The sequence below is a fragment of the Pimephales promelas genome, chromosome 6, assembly GCF_988280905.1.
Source record: "Pimephales promelas chromosome 6, fPimPro1.hap1.1, whole genome shotgun sequence".
NCBI lineage: Eukaryota > Metazoa > Chordata > Actinopteri > Cypriniformes > Leuciscidae > Pimephales > Pimephales promelas.
In genome coordinates, this window is record NC_142774.1 from 18,805,731 (window position 1) to 18,825,544 (window position 19,814).

The window sequence follows — 19,814 nt, forward strand, 5'->3', positions numbered from 1 at the left end:
TGGTACCCACATAAACAAACACTACTGACCATGTTTGTTTGTTTGATTCTACATTATTCCACTATATTATACCCTCTGGCACAACACATTCCCTTTTTACTTTCTTCAAAGCCATAAGAAAGTTAATATTTTTCTTGCTGCAGCATATCCAGGATCCCCCCGCTATCCCACAGACCAACAAGCACCGGAAATCGGGATTATGAATCCACAAATGAATTTGTCCAGAAGTATTGGCTGTCAGGTCTTTCCTCAGAGCACTAAGCACACACACCCACAGGAAATTCACACTCTTTGGGACAATGAGGATGATGACTAAGAAACACTCAGCCAGGGTTGCATAAAAAAATCATGTTTAAGTAGCAGCACATTTAGAGTCATTTTGATAGCTGGAAAGCTTATGCGTCATATTCTTCTAATATAAGTATGCGTGTAGGGCATTGTATTTAATATTCAGCAGCATTAAGTCTGAATGTTACTAGAAACTAACCAGACTAACCATGTGTTTTTATTGCTCTTAGGGCATGAAAAATTGAAAGTAATGTGCATTACATGATCAGATCAATTTTTTTGTGACGGGTAGAGTAGCATTAAAAGTAATGTGCATTACTTTTTTGAAGTTACGGGTAAAGTAACATATTACTAGTAACATGCATAATCAATTACTTTTGAACTGCAAATTACAATCTAATGACACAAGTACATTTATTCACAGCCAAAAAAGTAACTGCAGATGAAGTATTTTCAGAAATAACAATAGTCAAAGTAATAGGATGAATTGTAGCTGAAATAAAGTAATGCGTGCTGTCCAATTTAATGGACAGATGATTTTTCAGAATTTCCTACCAATTTAAAATCATTGAGAAAATGTATCAATGATTTTACTCCTTAGATTTTTTTTTTTTTTTTTTTTTTTTTTACCTGCAAGAGTCTCATATGATAGAAGGAATGGATGGATATTCTGGAGCAATTTGGCATTTCTCAATGGCCTTTGATCATCTTGGTTTGGAGAAGAAAAAATATTGACATACAAGGACTTACCACTTGGTGGCAGTATACAGGATGATGCACTAGTGTCCACTGTAGTGGTTTATGTGCAAGCAACTATGCCATCAAAGCTCATGCATACACAAGAAAATGGCTTTTTAATAGCTGTCCACTGTAGTGACCTCTATGCTTGAAAGGGTTAATCACAAATTATTTGGACTGGTCAGGAAAACCAGCTGAGTGAAGAAGGTTTTGTGTTTGTTACGGGGGCTGTCTGTGTGAACTCTCACAATTAAGCTGGGGTTCTGAAAATGTCTCAAATAAATAAATAAATACATAAATAAAAAGCTGGATTTTTTTAAAGTTATTTTTCAATAGACATATTTTTTGTTGTTGTTGTTTTTGTGTGAAAAGAGGGTGGGTGGGGGCAGTGGGGCTAATTGGGTGCTCTCGCCCCTGGTGACCTATATGCTTTAAAGGGTTAATCACAACTTATTTGAAAGGAAAGTAGACCAAACAAAGTTCAACAAACTCTAAACAGACAAATTGTAAAGTACTGAACAGATGAGAACACAGAAAAATAATAAACAAAGTAAAGAAAACTGTACTTTAAACACATAGAGAGTACATATCTAAACCTTGTCTACTGATGATTTGGTCTTCTCCAAAGAAAGCTGACATGTATGTTGATGAAAGCCAGGTGTACTATCTATTGTTGGAGAAAATATGTTTGCTTTATGTAGTGACAGTGACCTTTCTATTGGGTTCATGCTAATGGATGCCATTGCATAGTTTGTGATACGCATTAAAATAAATCTGCTCTGCATTTGATTTAGTAAAAACAGTCGGCCTGTGCAACTGATGTATCAGTCTTTGAATAGTGTAGGCCTATTTGTTGTAACATACTAGTTAATATTTGTGTTTGATTTGTAACTAAATCTAAATAATTGATGTGCAATATACTATACTTAACCTATATGACCTCTTTCCTCTAACGCACAGTAAAAACACAATTGCCTGATCACGCAATTTCCACAATTAGGCTATATGAGGAAACAGTGCCATCTTGTGTTTACTAATGTAGTTCAGTTGCACGAGCTAAACAGTTACAGCGACAAATTAAATCAAAAGGTCGTTTTGTGTTATTGCATTCACACACAATCTTAGAAAACCTTTCGTTATCTTCTAAAGTTAAAGCCTAGTTCATCCCATTTTATACTGGAATCTGGATGAACTAGGCTATAGGCTAATCTCATCAGATTTAGTGGCTGTTAAAATTTGTAAATAAACACAATACAGTTTTTGCTCCTAAGAAAGATAAAAAGATCTATATTAATAATAATAATACGCATACATACTACGAGGGGGCATTTGGGGTGACTTCACTGCGGAAGACATCTAAAAAGGCCATTTCACATTTAAAGACGCAGGAGGGCGCCAGAGGTCCCCTCTATTTCTTGTGAGCAGAAAATGTCCCCTCTATTACCTGAGCAGAAAAGAGCAAAACAGACTTCAATTGCAAACTTTTGAATATCTATAAAGATTGTATACTATATAGTAATTGGCTGCATACTATTAGGCCACCAAAATTTTACCACCAATATTTTAATACAATTATTCATCCTTCAGAAAATAATTTACTAGTGACGACACAATACGATTTTATTGGCTACAGGTAATATGCTATATAATAGCCAAATACTTTTAGTTTAAAAATGTTTAATAAAGTTCTGTTTTTAAATCGCACCACAACAGAGACAAGTCACCTGAGGATTACAGCTGGCAAAGCTCAGGCCACAGAGTTTGTTGAGTTGACAGAATTGAGTAAATTGCCAGTTCCCGTGACTGAGGTAGTTTTCTATGTAGGTCTGCGTACGAGGCGTTTGGCGCGACAGAGCATCATATAGGGCTGGTTCCGCGCTTTATCCCTGGTGTTTACCGGGCAATAATTGCTGTTTTGCGCACCTGTGGGTGTGAGTAGACTGGCGCCGTCTGTGATTAGTCAGAGGAATGCAGACTGTTTCCGTAGAATACACTGACAACATTTCAACGATAGGTGGCATTCCAGTAAAATCGTGCTTCTCAACAATTGAGAAATAGATCCCTTTAATCAAGACTGTGAGCTTCATTCGATAGTACTTTCAGACCATCAGTCTAAATGTAGGATATTGATAGAGTAATTTACATGAGCAATGCTTCATTTGCCAGGTTCGCGGTTCAGGCATCTTAACAAGGCTCCCTTTAAACAATAAACTTAAACTATAAATAAATTAGCCTATATTGAATTAAATTAGCAGCGTCAAAATGTTCTAACTGGAACGTGCTTTATGTCTTTAAACTTTAGAGAAAGCAAAAACTCCTTTGCATTTAAGGCTGAAAAAAACAAATAGCCTTTGATTTTTTTTTTCTTTGATAGTCTCTTTTTGAAATGTTTTTGGATTGTTAAATTAATTTAGTAGATGAATGTGTTTTTTAATCAACTCTTTGTAAATAAAAGACATTTAAGACCAGCTGCAAGATGTTTTGTTATTTCCACTTGTCAAAGGTCTTCCTTCAGCTGGCACTGGCAGGACTGCCTGCGAAGCGATTGGTTCGCTTTACCACATGACGCCCAGTATATGGCCCGCCCGTCAGCATCTCCAAGGCAGAGACCGCCGCGCAGCTCAAACCCTCTATTAACCATGGATATGTGACTTGAGGCAAAACGAACTACCTTTATAAGTTTTGTGATTTTTGTTTCACCGATTAATTGTTAGAGTTAGCCCACAGAATTTGAACTTTATAATTGGTCACGGTAAGTTGCCTAAATTCAGTTGACTTTTTCCTGCAAAAATGACCGCTGTTCTGGATAGCCTTGGCTCGGATATGCATACAAACCACATTACTTCGAGCAGCTTCAGTGCCGTTCACAAGTCGCAGGATTCCCCAACACTGCCGGTGTCAACTGTGACCGACAGCAGCTTTTACAGTAGTGCGCAGACAGGACACTGCACAGGGACAGCGTACGCACAACTGGCATCTTATTCCTATCATCCTGGTACTGTGGGCAATGTCCACTACAGCCCCAAAGCTTACGATTTAGGCTATGCTTCTTCCTATGGCGCGTATGGAACGTATGGAGCCAGTTCTTCACCCACACCAACCGAACCGGGTAAGACCACCTCAGCATTCCCAAACGTCATTTTCTTTTACCTTAATTGTCTTCTTATATTTTCTAATGACAATATTGTGGTTAATTTTAATAGAGAAGGAAGAGAGTGAACCGGAGGTGCGCATGGTGAATGGAAAGCCAAAGAAAGTCCGGAAACCGCGAACCATCTACTCCAGTTTTCAGCTGGCAGCTCTCCAGCGCAGATTCCAAAAGACCCAGTATCTTGCGCTCCCTGAGCGCGCGGAACTGGCGGCGTCTATGGGCCTCACACAGACCCAGGTTAAAAGCGCGGGTTCTTTTTGTTGCTATGATATTATGTGTAGACTATATTTCTGTGGTCCTTTTATTTTCATTGTAGACCTGTGTCCAAAATTATGTTGTTTTTGAATTGTATTGCCTGTTTAACTTAGATTTGCGCGTTGTTTTGATTATCCACAGGTGAAGATATGGTTTCAGAACCGACGCTCAAAATTCAAAAAGTTGTGGAAAAACGGCGAGATTCCAGCAGACCAGCAGATTGTATCCGGTGACTCTCCCTCTAACACTCCTCCACCACCACAGGCAGGTTGGGATTTCCCTCCGAACCAGACAGCGAACGACGGGGACACGGTTTCAGAGCAGCCCGCGGGGCCACCAAACACCACTGCCCCATCGTTCTTGACAAACTATTCATGGTACTCCTCCACGAATACGGTCACACATCTACAGCCCAGTACCTTAATACAACCTCACCACAGCTCTGCAATGAGTGCAGGGACCATATTCTAACAGAGGACTGAATACACCTGTTGTAGGAGGAAATAATAGGCCTATCGTGTCACTGGACTTGTATTTTAGGAGAACATTAACTTTAAAATCTATTTTCAGGCTGGGTTTGCTAAAGATGTTTGCTGTGGAATACTAGTTTGGATGTGACCGAACAACGCATATTAAATTATTTTTCTATTTATTTATTTGTTTTCGTTATAGTACAATTGAAAGAGGTAATCAGGTGTTTATTTCACATTCCAAGTACAAACGGGTAGCCCTTTTTCGTGTGTTGTACAGAATACAGGCCTATATAGGTTTAGTGATGAATCTATTAAAATGCTTATACAACTTGCAGTCATAATTAAATGTGCGTTTATACTATCAATTAACGTTTCGTTCTTTGATTATCGCGTATGGATGTTTTCATTGACCCACAGTTTTTCTAGTTTTTGCCTGTAAAAATGATACTTGATCTTCTTATCAATGGATCGTACAACTGGCATGTAACCGTGTGTGTTGATATTTCAACGTCCGTGGCATTTTGTTTTCCTTTAAAACGTTTAAACTCAATGAAACTAAAGTGTGACAATTTTGGACGCTCTCTGGGTAAATAGAACATGGGTTTATATGCACTAATTTAACTTTGTTTTAACAGAAATGAATGGCTGCAAAGGTTTGCAGAAAATTCTGCAGACCATGCAGCCTACTTTTTCTATGCATAGACAATCTGTTTCAGTGCATAGCATCGCGTTTTTAATGCATGTGTGATTATTCGGTTGAACGAATCGAATTCTATTTAATCCTTTGTTAAAAAGAAAAGAAAAAAAAATTGATGAGGAGGTAGGCTATATCCTATACCTCTGGCATTCAGACGCGTCTTGGCATGCGCAGAAGGAGATGCGAGGGCGTTCCGCGTGCGGCGAGAGCTCTTCCCACTCCAGACTCTCTGGAGTCAGCTCGCTCCTCTTCCAGACGTTTTATGAACGCCACTCAACCAGAGAAAAAATACATAAAACCGCCTCAAGCAGACCGCCCTGGAAACATTCTCCTCGAGCCCTCGCTTCCAGCTCCAGTTCAGCCTTGAGCTATTCTTGTACGGGGACACACAGTTCTCTTAGCTTGCCTCACGTCTTTACATAGTCATGTTCAATATTTTTGGAACTAAAATAGTTACTGGAATTGGTGGGAAATCCGGATTAAGGGCAAAGCAACTACTTGCCCAAGTGTTAGCCTACTTTGAAGTTAAAAATTTTGGCGTTGCCCATTGCATATTCAGCAGTATCTGTAATCTAGTCCATGTAACATTTTTGTCATTGTGAAATTGGGATTAAACGTTTCTGTAATCATATGGAAAATACATATTATAAACAGTAGATTGCATATTTGGTTTATTGGACGATTTGGCCTTCAAGTCAAGTGAAGCCTATTTATTCAGCTATGTTGTATGTCATGAACCTATTACTTTCTTAAATTCAAAAAAAACATTTGTAGCCTATTATTTAAAAATCTTAAATTGTATTTTAAAAAGTAAAACATAATGAAAAGAATATATAAGACTTACGAAGAAATCAATCAGTTTGACCTAGCAAACAAACAAACAAACAAACACACACATCAGAATCATCAGTAGGTCCTGTTCCCGAAGGTTACACTAGCTATATATATAAAGAATAAAGTTTCATGGGCTGTTGCAACTAATTGTTTATATTCTATGATTTGTGTCTTTTGAGGTTCATTTGTGCTTCCGTGGTTTTTCTAAATATGGACATCGTGGTTACAGGCCCCGAATTCTTTGATTCTTATTGAAAAAGGCATCTATTTTTATTCTGATTTGGGGTAGCCTATCTCATTATCAAACCCAAAGACTCTGATTGTATAGCACATTTGTACCGTTCTGCTTCACTCCTTATGTCAACATTCACAGCTGGCAGTAATTGAAATGCCGGGGCTTATTTGCAACCACACCAATCCAAATGACTGCTTCCGCGGATTCAAATCTATAGCCTACATCTGCATGAAGCAGGGGGTTTCTACTGAAAAAAAAAATCATTTGAATAACTTGATAAAGCTTTTTGTAGACTAGCAGCACATGTTTACGCGATGGGTGGGTTGTCAGTATCGCAAAAGTTGATTTGGCGTTGATTTGATTTGACTAGTAGCCCTTGCGCATTAACGTCCATGAAACAGGGGAAAAGAAAGCCTATAGGACTAAATTGGCTATTCAGCAATATTTCAACTTCAAACACTAAGAAAAGATAATGAAATGCTGTAAATAAAACTGAAAATACGGAAATAAAACGCTGAAACGAAAAGTGAGCGAAAATACAACATTATACGGTCAATAAGGTTCACAACATCGTGAGACTACAACACCTGCTACCGGTTCAGCTTATTGATTCCCTGCCTATTCCATTTTTCTTTTGTCCGACTGAAAAGATTTCCTCTGCGCCAGAAACTGCTCGTAATTGCGACAGACAGAGAAAAATGCGTGAGGATGCACAAAAACTAAATGGCTGCAATTATGATTCGATTTAATGAGCACAGATTACAAAGGCTGGAGGCACCATGTGCGGTCAGAGAGTGTGATCAAATCACAAGGCTAGACCTTCAACAGATATAGCCAGATTATTATGATGATTAGGCTAATAATAATAGCTAATGTAGCCTACATCATCCTCATAATCTGCCTTTTCTGTTTTTATTTATTTATTTTTGTAAAGTCTATATATTTTATGCTAATGTGTTTCATAAGATTAAAGGCTATCTGAAATTCCATCCGCGCTGCCGTTATAGCCTAACTAAAATGTTAAAATTAAGACATAATAACCATTCATGGCCGTTTAAATCTACTGTAGTCCTAATGATATATAGCTAGCCTATCTCGAAAAATAAATCATACGTATTTTAAGCTACATTATGAAGGACACAAAAACTCAAAGATCATGTAAAGTTTTTTTATATGTGATTTAAGTGCGCGTTTCTTTAGCCCATTAGATAGACGGACTGTTTCGAGCAAAAGCAGCAATCTTCCCAGATGGCATAGCAAACGAACCTACGGATTAACTAGTAAGGGTCACAATGTAATTAACTTTAATTGTGCAGCCACTAAACAGATGTAGCCAAGAATGGAAGTCGGCTCGAGATTCATTTCTGGTCATTTGACTTCTTTCATTCACCCAACGCGTTTTTGAAGCGATTTAATACAGGCTACATGTAAAATATGATTTCTTTATATAGCATAAAAATTTACTTTAAATAGTTCATTTTTTTATAGGCTAGTACTGGACACACAGCTATGTCACTGAGGATGCATGCGCATGCACTTCTTCAGGCAGCAACATTCAAACTCTGTCAAATGTCAGATAGCATAAGCAGTCTCCGAATTATGTCGTGAAGCAGATATGATTATAGGGTATTCTTGATAAGCTACACATGGCTCATATGGTAACCCATGGCCCATAAATATAATCACCTCTCGAGAGATCCACAGCGCTAACTACATTACTGCGGAGTAATATTATGATGTACGGAGAAACCCCGCCATAATAATAAGACATAATGACATTTCATTCCCTGAGCTTTCAATGAGCTCTGTCAGAGATGACATCAGAAACAAAAGAGTTTGTAACAGTGAAGAGATTTTGAAACTCATTACACAATAACCTACATGCATTAAGTAATTAAAACCCATTAATTCAAGATGTAAAAACCCATTAATGGAACTCCACAGCTGTTTCAATGAGATATTTGGTCAAGCTAATAAAAATAAGATAAAACATTGTCTACATGTTAAGAAACACATTTATTTAAATAACAGCTTGTTATTCTAAAAACGTCCAGATCACACGTCACACTTCAAGATGTTCCAAAATTCTTGTCCAGTCAATCTTCATCTGGTAGTTTAGTCAGAATCTCTACACCATCGCAGGTGATGACAACCGTGTGTTCAAATTGTGCTGATCTAAATATTAACAAGAAAAGAGAACACACACACAGGTGAACATGTTGAGAGATTTAGTCTTCCAACTTAGAGCAGGTTTTCAACCAGTGGGCTGGGTCCCACTGGGGTCTCAGCAAACTTCCGAGAAGGCATAAAGGGGGCCTTAAAATGATTTAAAATAAAGACGAAACTAAATAGCCTATCAAGATAAAACAACTTAAAAATCAAGTTATATTTTAATTTTCCCCCAACCTGTTCTCATAGGGAATGTCATGAGGAGTCAGAAGCGTGCAGATCCATGTGCAGTTATATTTATTAAGAATAGTCAGACAGGCAGAAGTCAACGATCGGCATACAATATAGAGCAGGTAATCCAGAGCATAAACAATACCAGGCAGAGGTCAGGACAGGCGGCAACAATCAGAATCCAGAGATAACAGGCAAGGGTCGGGGCAGGCAGCAAACAGAGATACAAAGTCCAGGATCAGTCGAGGGTCGATACACAGGGAATCCAGAGAAACACAGGGAAACCGCTCAGAAATGTTGCCAGGGCAAAACAAGACTTCGCACTGATAGAGAGTCAGAGAGCAGCTTATATGGAGAGGTAAATGAGGAACACCTGTGCCGGTGATCAGTGCTAGGTACGGGGCTTATGGGAAATGGAGTTTGTGTGAAACCTAGTCTTATCTGGAGTGCCCTCTGGTGGATAAATAGGGCACTCCAGCTGGTAACCGTTACATAGCCCCCCCTTTAAGGAGCGGATTCCAGACGCTCCTTACAATGTCCAGGAGAGATCTGGAGGACCAGGCCCGTGGAGCGGAAGAGGACCTGGAGACTGTGGCGGAGCTGGCTGTGGAGACAACCAGGTCGGAGCAGTCGAAGACCAGGGCGGCGCTGTCGGACCCTCGAGCTTCCAAGGCGAAGCAAAATGTGAGCATGGCCAGGGCAGAGCAGGCTGTGGACGTGACCAGGGCGGAGTTGTGGGACCCTCGGGCGTCCCCGGCGGTGAAGCTCCCTCAGGCGGCCACGGCGGTGAAGACCCCTCAGGCGGCCACGGCGGTGAAGACCCCTCAGGCGGCCACGGCGGTGAAGACCCCTCAGGCGGCCACGGCGGTGAAGACCCCTCAGGCGACCACGGCGGTGAAGACCCCTCAGGCGACCACGGCGGTGAAGACCCCTCAGGCGGCCACGGCGGTGAAGACCCCTCAGGCGGCCACGGCGGTGAAGACCCCTCAGGCGGCCACGGCGGTGAAGACCCCTCAGGCGGCCACGGCGGTGAAGACCCCTCAGGCGGCCACGGCGGTGAGAACCCCTCGGGCGGCCACGGCGGAGCAGGATGAGATAAAGGCCATGTCTGTATCGCCTCCATGGCCCTCACAAGGTACCTACTGCCCCCCCCAAAAAAATACTTGGAGAAGTCCACAGGGAGTTGAAGGGCACAGCTTGAACAGAGCTTGAAGGACACCGGCAGGGTGAGGCGCAGAGGCGGGGTCGGCAGGGCGAGGCGCAGAGGCGGGGCCAGCAGGGCGAGGCGCAGAGGCAGGGCCGGCAGGGCGAGGCGCAGAGGCGGGGCCGGCAGGGCGAGGCGCAGAGGCGGGGCCGGCAGGGCGAGCCGCAGAGGCGGGACCGGCAGGGCGAGGCGCAGAGGCGGGGCCGGCAGGGCGAGGCGCAGAGGCGGGGCCGGCAGAGCGAGGCGCAGAGGCGGGACCGGCAGGGCGAAGCGCAGAGGCGGGACCGGCAGGGCGAGGAGTCCTGGTAAGCTCACCGAAGCCTGGCGAACTGAACGAGCCCTCCTTCTCCTCCTGCGGCGGCGTTTCACTTGAACTGAAGATTCAATCACATGAACTGAAGACTCATGATGACTCACTTGAACTGGAGATTCATCACTCGCGAGGCTTGAGTGAAGTGCAGGCTCGGCAGGGCTGACGGTCTCGGACTGGACGGTCTCTGGCTGGACGGTCTCTGGCTGGACGGTCTCTGGCTGGACGGTCACTGGCTGGACGGTCACTGGCTGGACGGTCACTGGCTGGACGGTCACAGGCTGGACGGTCACTGGTTGGACGGTCTCTGGCTGGACGGTCTCTGGCTGGACGGTCTCTGGCTGGACGGTCTCTGGGAACGCCCCCTCGGCCTTCTCCTCAAAGCCCACAGTAAATGATGATCCGCTCAACAGAAGAGCCAGGTCAATGTATTGCTCTAAAGTCCCGTGAGGATCATGCAAGGGCATGAACGAACTGAGCGGTTCAGATAGTCCTCCACGAAAAAAGATCATTAAGCATACCTCATCTAGGCAGGTCAGGTGAGCCAGCTCTAAAAAGTCAGCAACATAATTCTCAATGGAATGATCTCCTTGACGGAGACGCATAAGCTTGACTGCTGGATTCATGACGATGATGGCTGCTGGATCTTGTGTCGGCGAAGTCTTCTGTCATGAGGAGTCAGAAGCGTGCAGATCCATGTGCAGTTATATTTATTAAGAATAGTCAGACAGGCAGAAGTCAACGATCGGCATACAATATAGAGCAGGTAATCCAGAGCATAAACAATACCAGGCAGAGGTCAGGACAGGCGGCAACAATCAGAATCCAGAGATAACAGGCAAGGGTCGGGGCAGGCAGCAAACAGAGATACAAAGTCCAGGATCAGTCGAGGGTCGATACACAGGGAATCCAGAGAAACACAGGGAAACCGCTCAGAAATGTTGCCAGGGCAAAACAAGACTTCGCACTGATAGAGAGTCAGAGAGCAGCTTATATGGAGAGGTAAATGAGGAACACCTGTGCCGGTGATCAGTGCTAGGTACGGGGCTTATGGGAAATGGAGTTTGTGTGAAACCTAGTCTTATCTGGAGTGCCCTCTGGTGGATAAATAGGGCACTCCAGCTGGTAACCGTTACAGGGAAAAAGAAATATGTTACAAGGTGGCGATTTTGTGTGAATCTTACAAAAACTTACGATCATTAGAAAAAATTAAGCATGGTTCACCTCTAACCCAGCCTCTAAATGTACCCGTCACTGAGGAGTAAGCAGAATGAGATCGTATACAAATTCATACTATATAGCCATAGCCTGGATGCCAGCCCGATCTCCAATTTGCCAAAATGTTAAATAGTTACGAATTGCCATGAGATTGTGGTGGTGTTGTATTTTCCTTTGAAAAATGATAAATGTAACCTATCATAAAAAAATTAAATAATTAAAAAAAAAAAAAAAAAAACTCATTGGGCATTTTTATATATTTTATGAATATATATTTTTATGTCAAGCTCAACAATATTTTGTCAGAAATTGCAATTAAAAATATATATTTATAAAAAAAAAACGCCATAGAAGTAGAATTAAAGGAATAAATGCATATTACGTCATACATATTATTACTTAAAAATCAGAGCTTTAATCAACCACTGACCAAGTAACACTCTGCTCTCACCTGCCAACAGGGCAATCAGCTCATTTGCAATTAACATTGGAGTGCTCTCCAGTGAAATATATGCTGTTAAAGGAAAGTTTATAGCATAGCACTTAGCTCTCCGTGTGCTTCAAATTCTGAGGGTACTTAGTCTTTCTGAGGTAAATGTCAACAGCCAATAGAAACAAAGTTCTTGAAGATTCTCAATAGAAATTGCCCACTTATTCTTGCATGAAGTAATGAATGATTAATGTAGGCTACATGTAAATGGCTGCATTGGGCTCTCATTCAAGAACTGGGTGACAAAAATTGAACCACACCTTTTGTCATCCACAGATACAGCAGTCCACTTGTCACTCAGGATCCTGAATTCTGAGGATCCCTCCATAAGAATGGGTTCTGGAAAAATGGGAAAAGATGGTTAAACTTCCTAAAATCCTACAAATGCTTGCTTACATTGAGGTGCTCAATAATTTTCAGTCTCTCTGTGATCTAAAACAATGATCAGTACACACACAGACCTATGGTGAAGGACATGCCCTCTTCCATCTGTAGATCATTGTCATTGGCTGTAAAAGAGAAAAGTAGTATGAACCCTGGTGATAATAAGGGTAAAACACCTTTGCTGATCACGTCAATCCACTTCTTCCATACAGTTACAATAACACAAAAACTAAATAGCTAAATAAGTAAAGCTTAGACATATTAAAGTGTTTGTTCACCCAAAACGCAACATTCTGTCATTATTTACTACCTTCATATTAATCTAAACCTGCACGAACATAAAATAAGATACTTTGAACAACATTAGTTTCCAAACAACATTGGACCTTACTGACTTCCATTAGAAGGACGAGAAAAACAAGAAGAAAAAAACCCTGAGGCTTTTTTGAAAATATCCAGTCATACAGGTTTGGAAACATATGAGGGTGAGTAAATAATGAAAACATATTTTTGCGTAAACTATCCCTTTAAGCAAGCCAATCAAGGCTAATGAAGATACTAATGAAGTACAACGAATGAATAATAATTAAATAATTTGACCTCTTACCATGATGCCATATCTCTGGATGACCATGGAAATACGTTCCGATCCCATGACCGATAAAATATGGGCACAAGCGGAATCCATTTGAATTAGCTATATTGCTGTAATTCAAAAACAAAGATGATAAGGGAATACTATGATGTATGTATGATATTTTTCTCTTTTGGATAAAAGTTTCTACTAAACAATTAACAAGGTAGTTCATCCAAAAATGAAAATTCTGTCATTTACTCACGCTCAGATTACCACAATGACATTTCAAAAAGTTCATAAAGTGATTGTAAAACTAATCCATATGAATTGAGTGTTTAATTCCAAATTTTCTAAAGAAACACCATCATCAACATGATAAACTGAAGCTCAAATATGTTCGCTTGACGTGCAAGAACATATGAGGTTCATTCTCATGTGTCGCGCAGCACGTTTGAGCCTCTGGAAGAACCAATTAGGTTTGTTCTTGCGCGTCAAGCAGGTTCGGTTGAACTTCGGTTTATGTTTATATGTGAATTTAAGCCTAAATTCAATCTGTTCATCATATAAAGCATCTTTAGTTAGTCTCTTCAGAAAATATGGACTAAACCACTAAATTCATATGGATTAGTTTTACGATCTCTTGTCTGTTGTGTAGCTGTCGATGAGGGGACTAAAATCTCTCAGATTTCATTAAAAATATCTTTTGTGTTCTGAAGATGAACGAAAGTCTTACGGGTTTGGAACGACATGAGGGTGAGTTACTGATGACAATGTTTTTCATTTCATTTCCATTTTTTGCTAACCCTTCAAATGTAAAAGTAAATTCTGGTTTACCAATGAGTCTACACCCAATTAGGGAGTTGCCTTCTACATGTCAAATTTAACCATGTTGCCTACAGCTTTTTACAGTGTCTAAAATGCACACTAGAAACATTCAAGCATAGTTTTTTTATTATTATTATTATTATTATATTCGGGGAAGGGAAAGGTAGAGGACAAAGAAGGTGTATAACACAAAAGACGAGAATAAAAGACAGAGACAAAGAAATGTAAAGAGACAGTTTGAGAGAGGATGCCAGGGTGCCAGCATGAAGAAAAAAAAAGGGAGAGAAGGAGTGAAAGAGGTCTAAGTGCTTTTTCCTGAGGAGAGGTAATTGTTCCCTCTGTGTGTGTATATAATAACAGTGTATGTCCCTGTAGAAGCTCAGAATCCTACGCAAAGAGAGAGAGAGAGAGAGAGAGAGAGAGAGAGAGAAACAACAAAAGCATTGCTTCCTCAGGCACAGAAGGAATATATATTGCTACACTGCACAAAATGCATGAAAATCCTCACATTTAATCACCTAAATGTATTAATTTCAAGATTCATTCAAAACACATATTTATTAAAGTAGAAATAATAAAATATTCAAAGTAAACTTTGTTCAGGTACATGTTTTGACCTTGAACCAATATCAGCATCTCTACAATTGATATTTTGCAGATTTACGTCTTTGTATTAGAAGTGCAAAGTCAATAAGATGTTGTTAAAGATGTCTGTACTGTATGTGAGTGATTGAGAATGTCCTCTCTCTCTGTGAAAAGGCTCCTGCGGATCTTTTCGTGTCTCTGTGGGGAGCTGAATCCACCCTGGCAGAGTCTACGATTCTCAAAGACAGCAGGAGCAAGCCTGTAATTTACTTCGCTCTCTCTCTCACACACACACACACAGACACATGCACACATCCAACAAGACAAACTAACCTGTAATTTACACCCCTTTGCAGGAAAAACCCCAATGCACTCTGGGTAATTGCTTGCTCGGAGCTCACTGAGAAATACATTAACTCTGTGTAGTCCTTCTTCAGACACTACACTATCAAATAAGGGCTTTATAGCCTGACAAGGCAATATTGCATACTTTTGTGCACAATAGGGATGACAGAGAGGTTTAGGGGTTAGATTTGCTATTTTTAACAACAAAAAAGAGAAAGTGGGTGAATTTAATGAATAAAAGAACATTTTCCACAGACATCATTCTTGAAGGTGCTGGATGATGTTAAGAATTCAAGCGGCGATGCAAACTGGGATGAGTGTGGGAACGGACCTTATAGTGTTGCCAATGATGCACAGAGGTTGTCCAGGTCCGCAGGCGGCGATGGCATGATCTCTGCACTGACGAGCCACATCCACTAACTTCCTCCCCTGTTCATTGACTGAGCCAATCAGAAATGTCTCTGAGGTGTCACCGTGGTAACCTTCCAAATAAACCTACAGAATGCAAATCTACTAGTTACAGATACAGAGATGCATGAAACAGAACTTCATTGGAATCTAACAACAATTAACTAACAATTTAAGAGAGGACTCACTGTGACATCTATATTGATGATATCTCCGTCCTGCAGTGGCCGACTAGAAAATAAAACACAATATTGACTGTAAAAGACAGGACTATTGTATTAAGATGTTCAAAAATACATTAAAGATTCAATTCATACATAAAGAGTTCAGATGCAAAAACCTCTAAATGCCATTTGAAATTTTCTTCTAAAATGACCATTTTTATCAAGCTTGTATATTTAAGTTCAGTAATTTCACTTTAATGGCAATGAAGATTACCAATTAATTGTCATTCTGAACTCTTCACATTCTTTTATGTTTTTCATTTCTGAATTAAAGAAAAATTCCTATGTTTTACGTGTAATTGCAACCAACATGCAGATATATGCAAAAAAAAAAAAAAATGGTGTGACCAACATGCAGAAAACAATTCAAGACTAACTGTGTACCAGAGGCTACATTATTTAAAGGACTTTTTTGAAATTGATATTCAACAGTCTGAAAACAAAACAGGGTTAACAACCTGCCTAAATATGTGTGGTTCTGTCCATAATAATACATAATGTAATCCTTTGTCACGCTGCTGTGACGCAATCGGCCTTCAAAGGATGCAGCCTCTGAATTGGGACACAGCTTTTGTATCAAGGTTAATAAGTCAGATAATTTGATAACTTTTTAAGACAAGGTACAGTTAAAGGGATAGTTCACTTTGAAATTAATTTTTGATATGTTTTAGCTTACCTCAAGGGCATCCAAGATGTAGCTGTCTTTGTTTCCGCAGTAGTTTCAATTTTGATATTTTTAGGTCAAACCGTTCTTGTCTGTCAGTCATATAATGCAGGTCTATGGTCACCACCTCAAAAAGTGTGCATGATTTAATGACTCGTAAATGTAAGTACACATTGATGGCCTAAGACACGAAACGAGCGGTTTGTATGAGAAAAAAAAACAGTATTTATATCGTTTTTACGTTTTTATCGTTTTTACGTTTATCGTTTTTTTTACCACAGCCACGTCCAAGTGACAAGAGGTAAAAACGATGTAAATACTGTTCGTTTTCTCACACAAACCGCTTGTTTCGTGTCTTAGGCCATCAATGTGTACTAACATTTACAAGTCATTAAATCATGTTTAATTTGGACTTCTCTGCGCATGCTTTTTGAGGTGGACCCCTATACCTGCATTATATGACTGACAGACAAGAACGGTTTGACCTAAAAATATAAAAATTTAAACTACTGTGGAAACAAAGACACCTACATCTTGGATACCCTTGAGGTAAGCTAAAACATACCAAAAATTAATTTCAAAGTGAACTATCCCTTTAAATCCGAATGTCTTATTTTGTCATATGACTCCCAAAAAGTTTATTTTATAATTAAAAGTCAAATATCACTTTTTACTGGATCGTTACTCTTCTTGAGTAAATAAATTCAAATAAATTCAAACTTTTGAATGTTTAAGAAGTTGATACATGTGCATTAAGCTAGATTTGTAAAATATTTTTCCTTTATCATGATATTTGATGTCAGGGATGCCCTACACCTAAGGCCCCGTCCACACTACTGCGTTTTCGTTTAAAAAAGGAGAATTAAAACGAATACGATCTCCGTCCACACCAGCGTTTTATCTGCGTATTAGAAACGATCTCCGTCCACATTAAAACGACTGAAAACGCGGATCACGTGACCATTCACCAACAGTGGGCATGCGCGTGCCGGTGTAAACAGTGAATGACGAATCAGGGAAGGATACGTCATGACTGATAACACCCAATCATAGAGCCAAGCGTCAGCTTCTGCGTCAGCGTTTATGAAGTTCTCCGTTTTGTCTCGTCCACACTAAAACGCCCTCCGGAGATTCAAAACGCAAAACGCAGCTGCAGCGTTTCTAAACTTCTCCGTTTTAGGTCTTTGTTTTTCCCGTTTTAGTGCGGACGGGAGGTGCAAACGTAGCAAAAGGTCTCCGTTTTTAAACGAAAACGCAGTAGTGTGGACGGGGCCTAAAGGTCCAATGTCCTGAAAAGTTTAGCTCCAACCTTAAATGAAACACAGCTAAACCAGGTAATCAAGGCACTTTTGAGTGTGTGAAGCAGAGCTTCTAATGTTAACCCAAAAGGATATCAGTAGAGGTTAGGCTGATATCAGTATGCTTTTGTGATAAAACAGATTCTTACTAGCCTGGATGCCAGCCCGAACTCCGCCCACAATATTTTTTGGTCGGGAAGTTCGGTCTGGACTCGATCCATTGAGGAGTAATTATGATCAGGCAAAAAATGGACAGGCCAATCAAATTGCCAGGGCGGGCTTTATACCATGATGGACAGATGATCTGCAGGGACGTAATCGTCACGTTATCAAAGAGTGCTAACTGGTTTCCGTCAGAGATGACTGCAGCTGGAGAATTGAGTAAAAAAAAAAAAATCGACAGCACATTCATTTTAATAGACAAACAGAGAACTGCAATCAAGGTATTTGTCGATCGGAAAGATATTTTTGGCGTCCTTCCTACATGATTCGGGAAAAGTGTAACTTATCAGCTGGCTCTGACGGTCGTTAAGAAGATGGGACGTAATGAAAAGCCTGTGGTCGTTGTGGTTTCTCCTTTGGTGGCACTCATGAGGAAGTAAGTAAAAGAAGTAACACTCATTATTTAACTTCTAAAATAAATAAAGTAGGCTACGTTCTGTATTTGAAAACTGCGCTATGCAAAGGAGTTGACTTATGCGTTGCTCTGATTGGTTGGTAGGTCTACCGACTATCCAATTGAGTGCAGAGGTTTTTTTTGTCCTGGTTCGGGTACGACACGCCTCATAATCAAAGCCCAATGGAGGAGTTTCAGACTCATATTCTTTCTTGAATATGAGTATGACGAAGTCAGGCTAGATTCTTACTACATGAATTGACAACCTGTACAGTAACATGTTGGCCATTCAATATTATTTTTTTAGTGAGCTATATACTGTACAACAAGTTTATAACAAAAAAAATCTGTTTTTTTACAAACAATTTTGTAGGTATGATTCACTTTTGACAATTCATTTCTATGGTATTCGCAAACAGGGATTGACTGTCATACAATTCTGAAAACAATTCAGTGACGTCAAGGCTGTAATGTTATCAAGCCACAAGTGATCCAAGTTGACCATTACACTTTCTCCAATAGCAGAGCTGCGCATCTCTGCTAGAAACTTCTGGGCAGGTGTTGGAGCAGACTGAACCTAAACTCTTCAGGACATTGGCCCTCCAGAAGCACGATTGAGTACCCCTGTTCTATGCCATTGACCCATATACTAATATAGACTTTCAGATAGTCACAACAAAGAATTGACATTTAATAGCACTGTGTTACCTGTCTGGAATGCCATGGCATACTACATTATTAACAGAGGTACAGACAGACTTCGGAAACCCCCCATAATGTAAAGGAGAGGGGTAGGCATTGTGACGAATCGTTTCCTGATGGACTATAAAGTCTATTTCATCTGTCGTCATGCCAACCTGGCAAACAAACAATATTGTGAGGTGTCTGCAAATAACAATTCATGGACATGTCACATCAAGCTTATTCCATGTTACAGTCTCAAATTTCTTATAAGTGCAGAGTATACCTTCAAACTCTTTCCTGCCAGAAGCAGTACGTGTCTGGCTAGTTGACATGCTCTTCTTAATCCCTGGATCTGCTCCTCATCTTTAATCTCTATGTAATCTGGCCACTCGGGCACTTTGCTGGATGATACATAGTCCGGCCTCTGAATGTGCTGAGAAAAAAAGAGCAAGTCTTTTTAAAAATTTACAGTTGACATCAAACGAAAGTTGCGATAGTCCTTTCTTTGCTATTAAGATGTACGTACATCTGAGTGAAAGGGCTTCTCGAACAAGATTTGGGGCGGGACACGATATTGTCCATAAGGAATAGTTTGGATCATTGTGCTTTTCTATAGCTGTGATCTCATGTGAGTGGCAACCTGCCCCTCGCGTGAGTCACGCCAGTAAACATTTCATCAGACATTAGAAGAGCAGTCGTTGCAAGAAGGAGGGGAAATTATTTTGATCAAAGATTAAAGAAATGTTATCATTTATAATAAATTTGTCAATTTTGATTTCATGGCGTCTAAACATTGTCAAAGCCATCCATGATCACAGGGATCCGCAAAAACAATTAAAAAATGCTGTATTATGCTGCCAGGCCAGTAGTTGGCGAGGTCACTTTGTAAAGAAAAACTATGCCCATTGCCC

The 19,814-nt window shown here is 40.4% G+C and overlaps 2 protein-coding genes across 3 annotated transcripts in view; one reads left to right on the forward strand and one right to left on the reverse strand.

The window, feature by feature from the left end:
• metap1d (methionyl aminopeptidase type 1D (mitochondrial)) overlaps positions 1 to 19,814 on the reverse strand; it is a 31,248-nt gene that overhangs the window by 7,993 nt on the left and 3,441 nt on the right. Inside the window, exons 3-10 of one of the 2 annotated variants that reach the window (XM_039657432.2) lie at positions 19,187 to 19,336; positions 18,928 to 19,076; positions 15,606 to 15,648; positions 15,341 to 15,504; positions 13,285 to 13,382; positions 12,755 to 12,802; positions 12,554 to 12,632; positions 7,860 to 8,846 (exon numbers count right to left, since the gene is read on the reverse strand). In XM_039657432.2, coding sequence (XP_039513366.2) covers positions 8,768 to 8,846; positions 12,554 to 12,632; positions 12,755 to 12,802; positions 13,285 to 13,382; positions 15,341 to 15,504; positions 15,606 to 15,648; positions 18,928 to 19,076; positions 19,187 to 19,336 — 810 coding nt within the window. In that variant the 3' untranslated portion in view covers positions 7,860 to 8,767. Of the gene's footprint in view, positions 1 to 7,859; positions 8,847 to 12,553; positions 12,633 to 12,754; positions 12,803 to 13,284; positions 13,383 to 15,340; positions 15,505 to 15,605; positions 15,649 to 18,927; positions 19,077 to 19,186; positions 19,337 to 19,814 lie in introns of those variants that run through there. The other variant, XM_039657431.2, reaches the window with a different exon arrangement.
• dlx2b (distal-less homeobox 2b) lies at positions 3,645 to 5,384 on the forward strand. Its single transcript, XM_039657433.2, has 3 exons — positions 3,645 to 4,135; positions 4,230 to 4,414; positions 4,574 to 5,384. The coding sequence occupies exons 1-3, from the start codon at positions 3,817 to 3,819 to the stop codon at positions 4,901 to 4,903; spliced, it is 834 nt and encodes a 277-aa protein (XP_039513367.1). The 5' UTR covers positions 3,645 to 3,816; the 3' UTR covers positions 4,904 to 5,384.

What these genes read in the sequence shown, in the direction of transcription:
- dlx2b (XM_039657433.2), top strand. Translation starts at nt 3,817, where the DNA reads ATGACCGCTGTTCTGGATAGCCTTGGCTCGGATATGCATACAAACCAC. An exon ending in ACCCACACCAACCGAACCGG is followed by an intron (nt 4,136 to 4,229) that starts GTAAGACCACCT and finishes TAATTTTAATAG; the next exon opens with AGAAGGAAGAGAGTGAACCG. An exon ending in TGGGCCTCACACAGACCCAG is followed by an intron (nt 4,415 to 4,573) that starts GTTAAAAGCGCG and finishes GATTATCCACAG; the next exon opens with GTGAAGATATGGTTTCAGAA.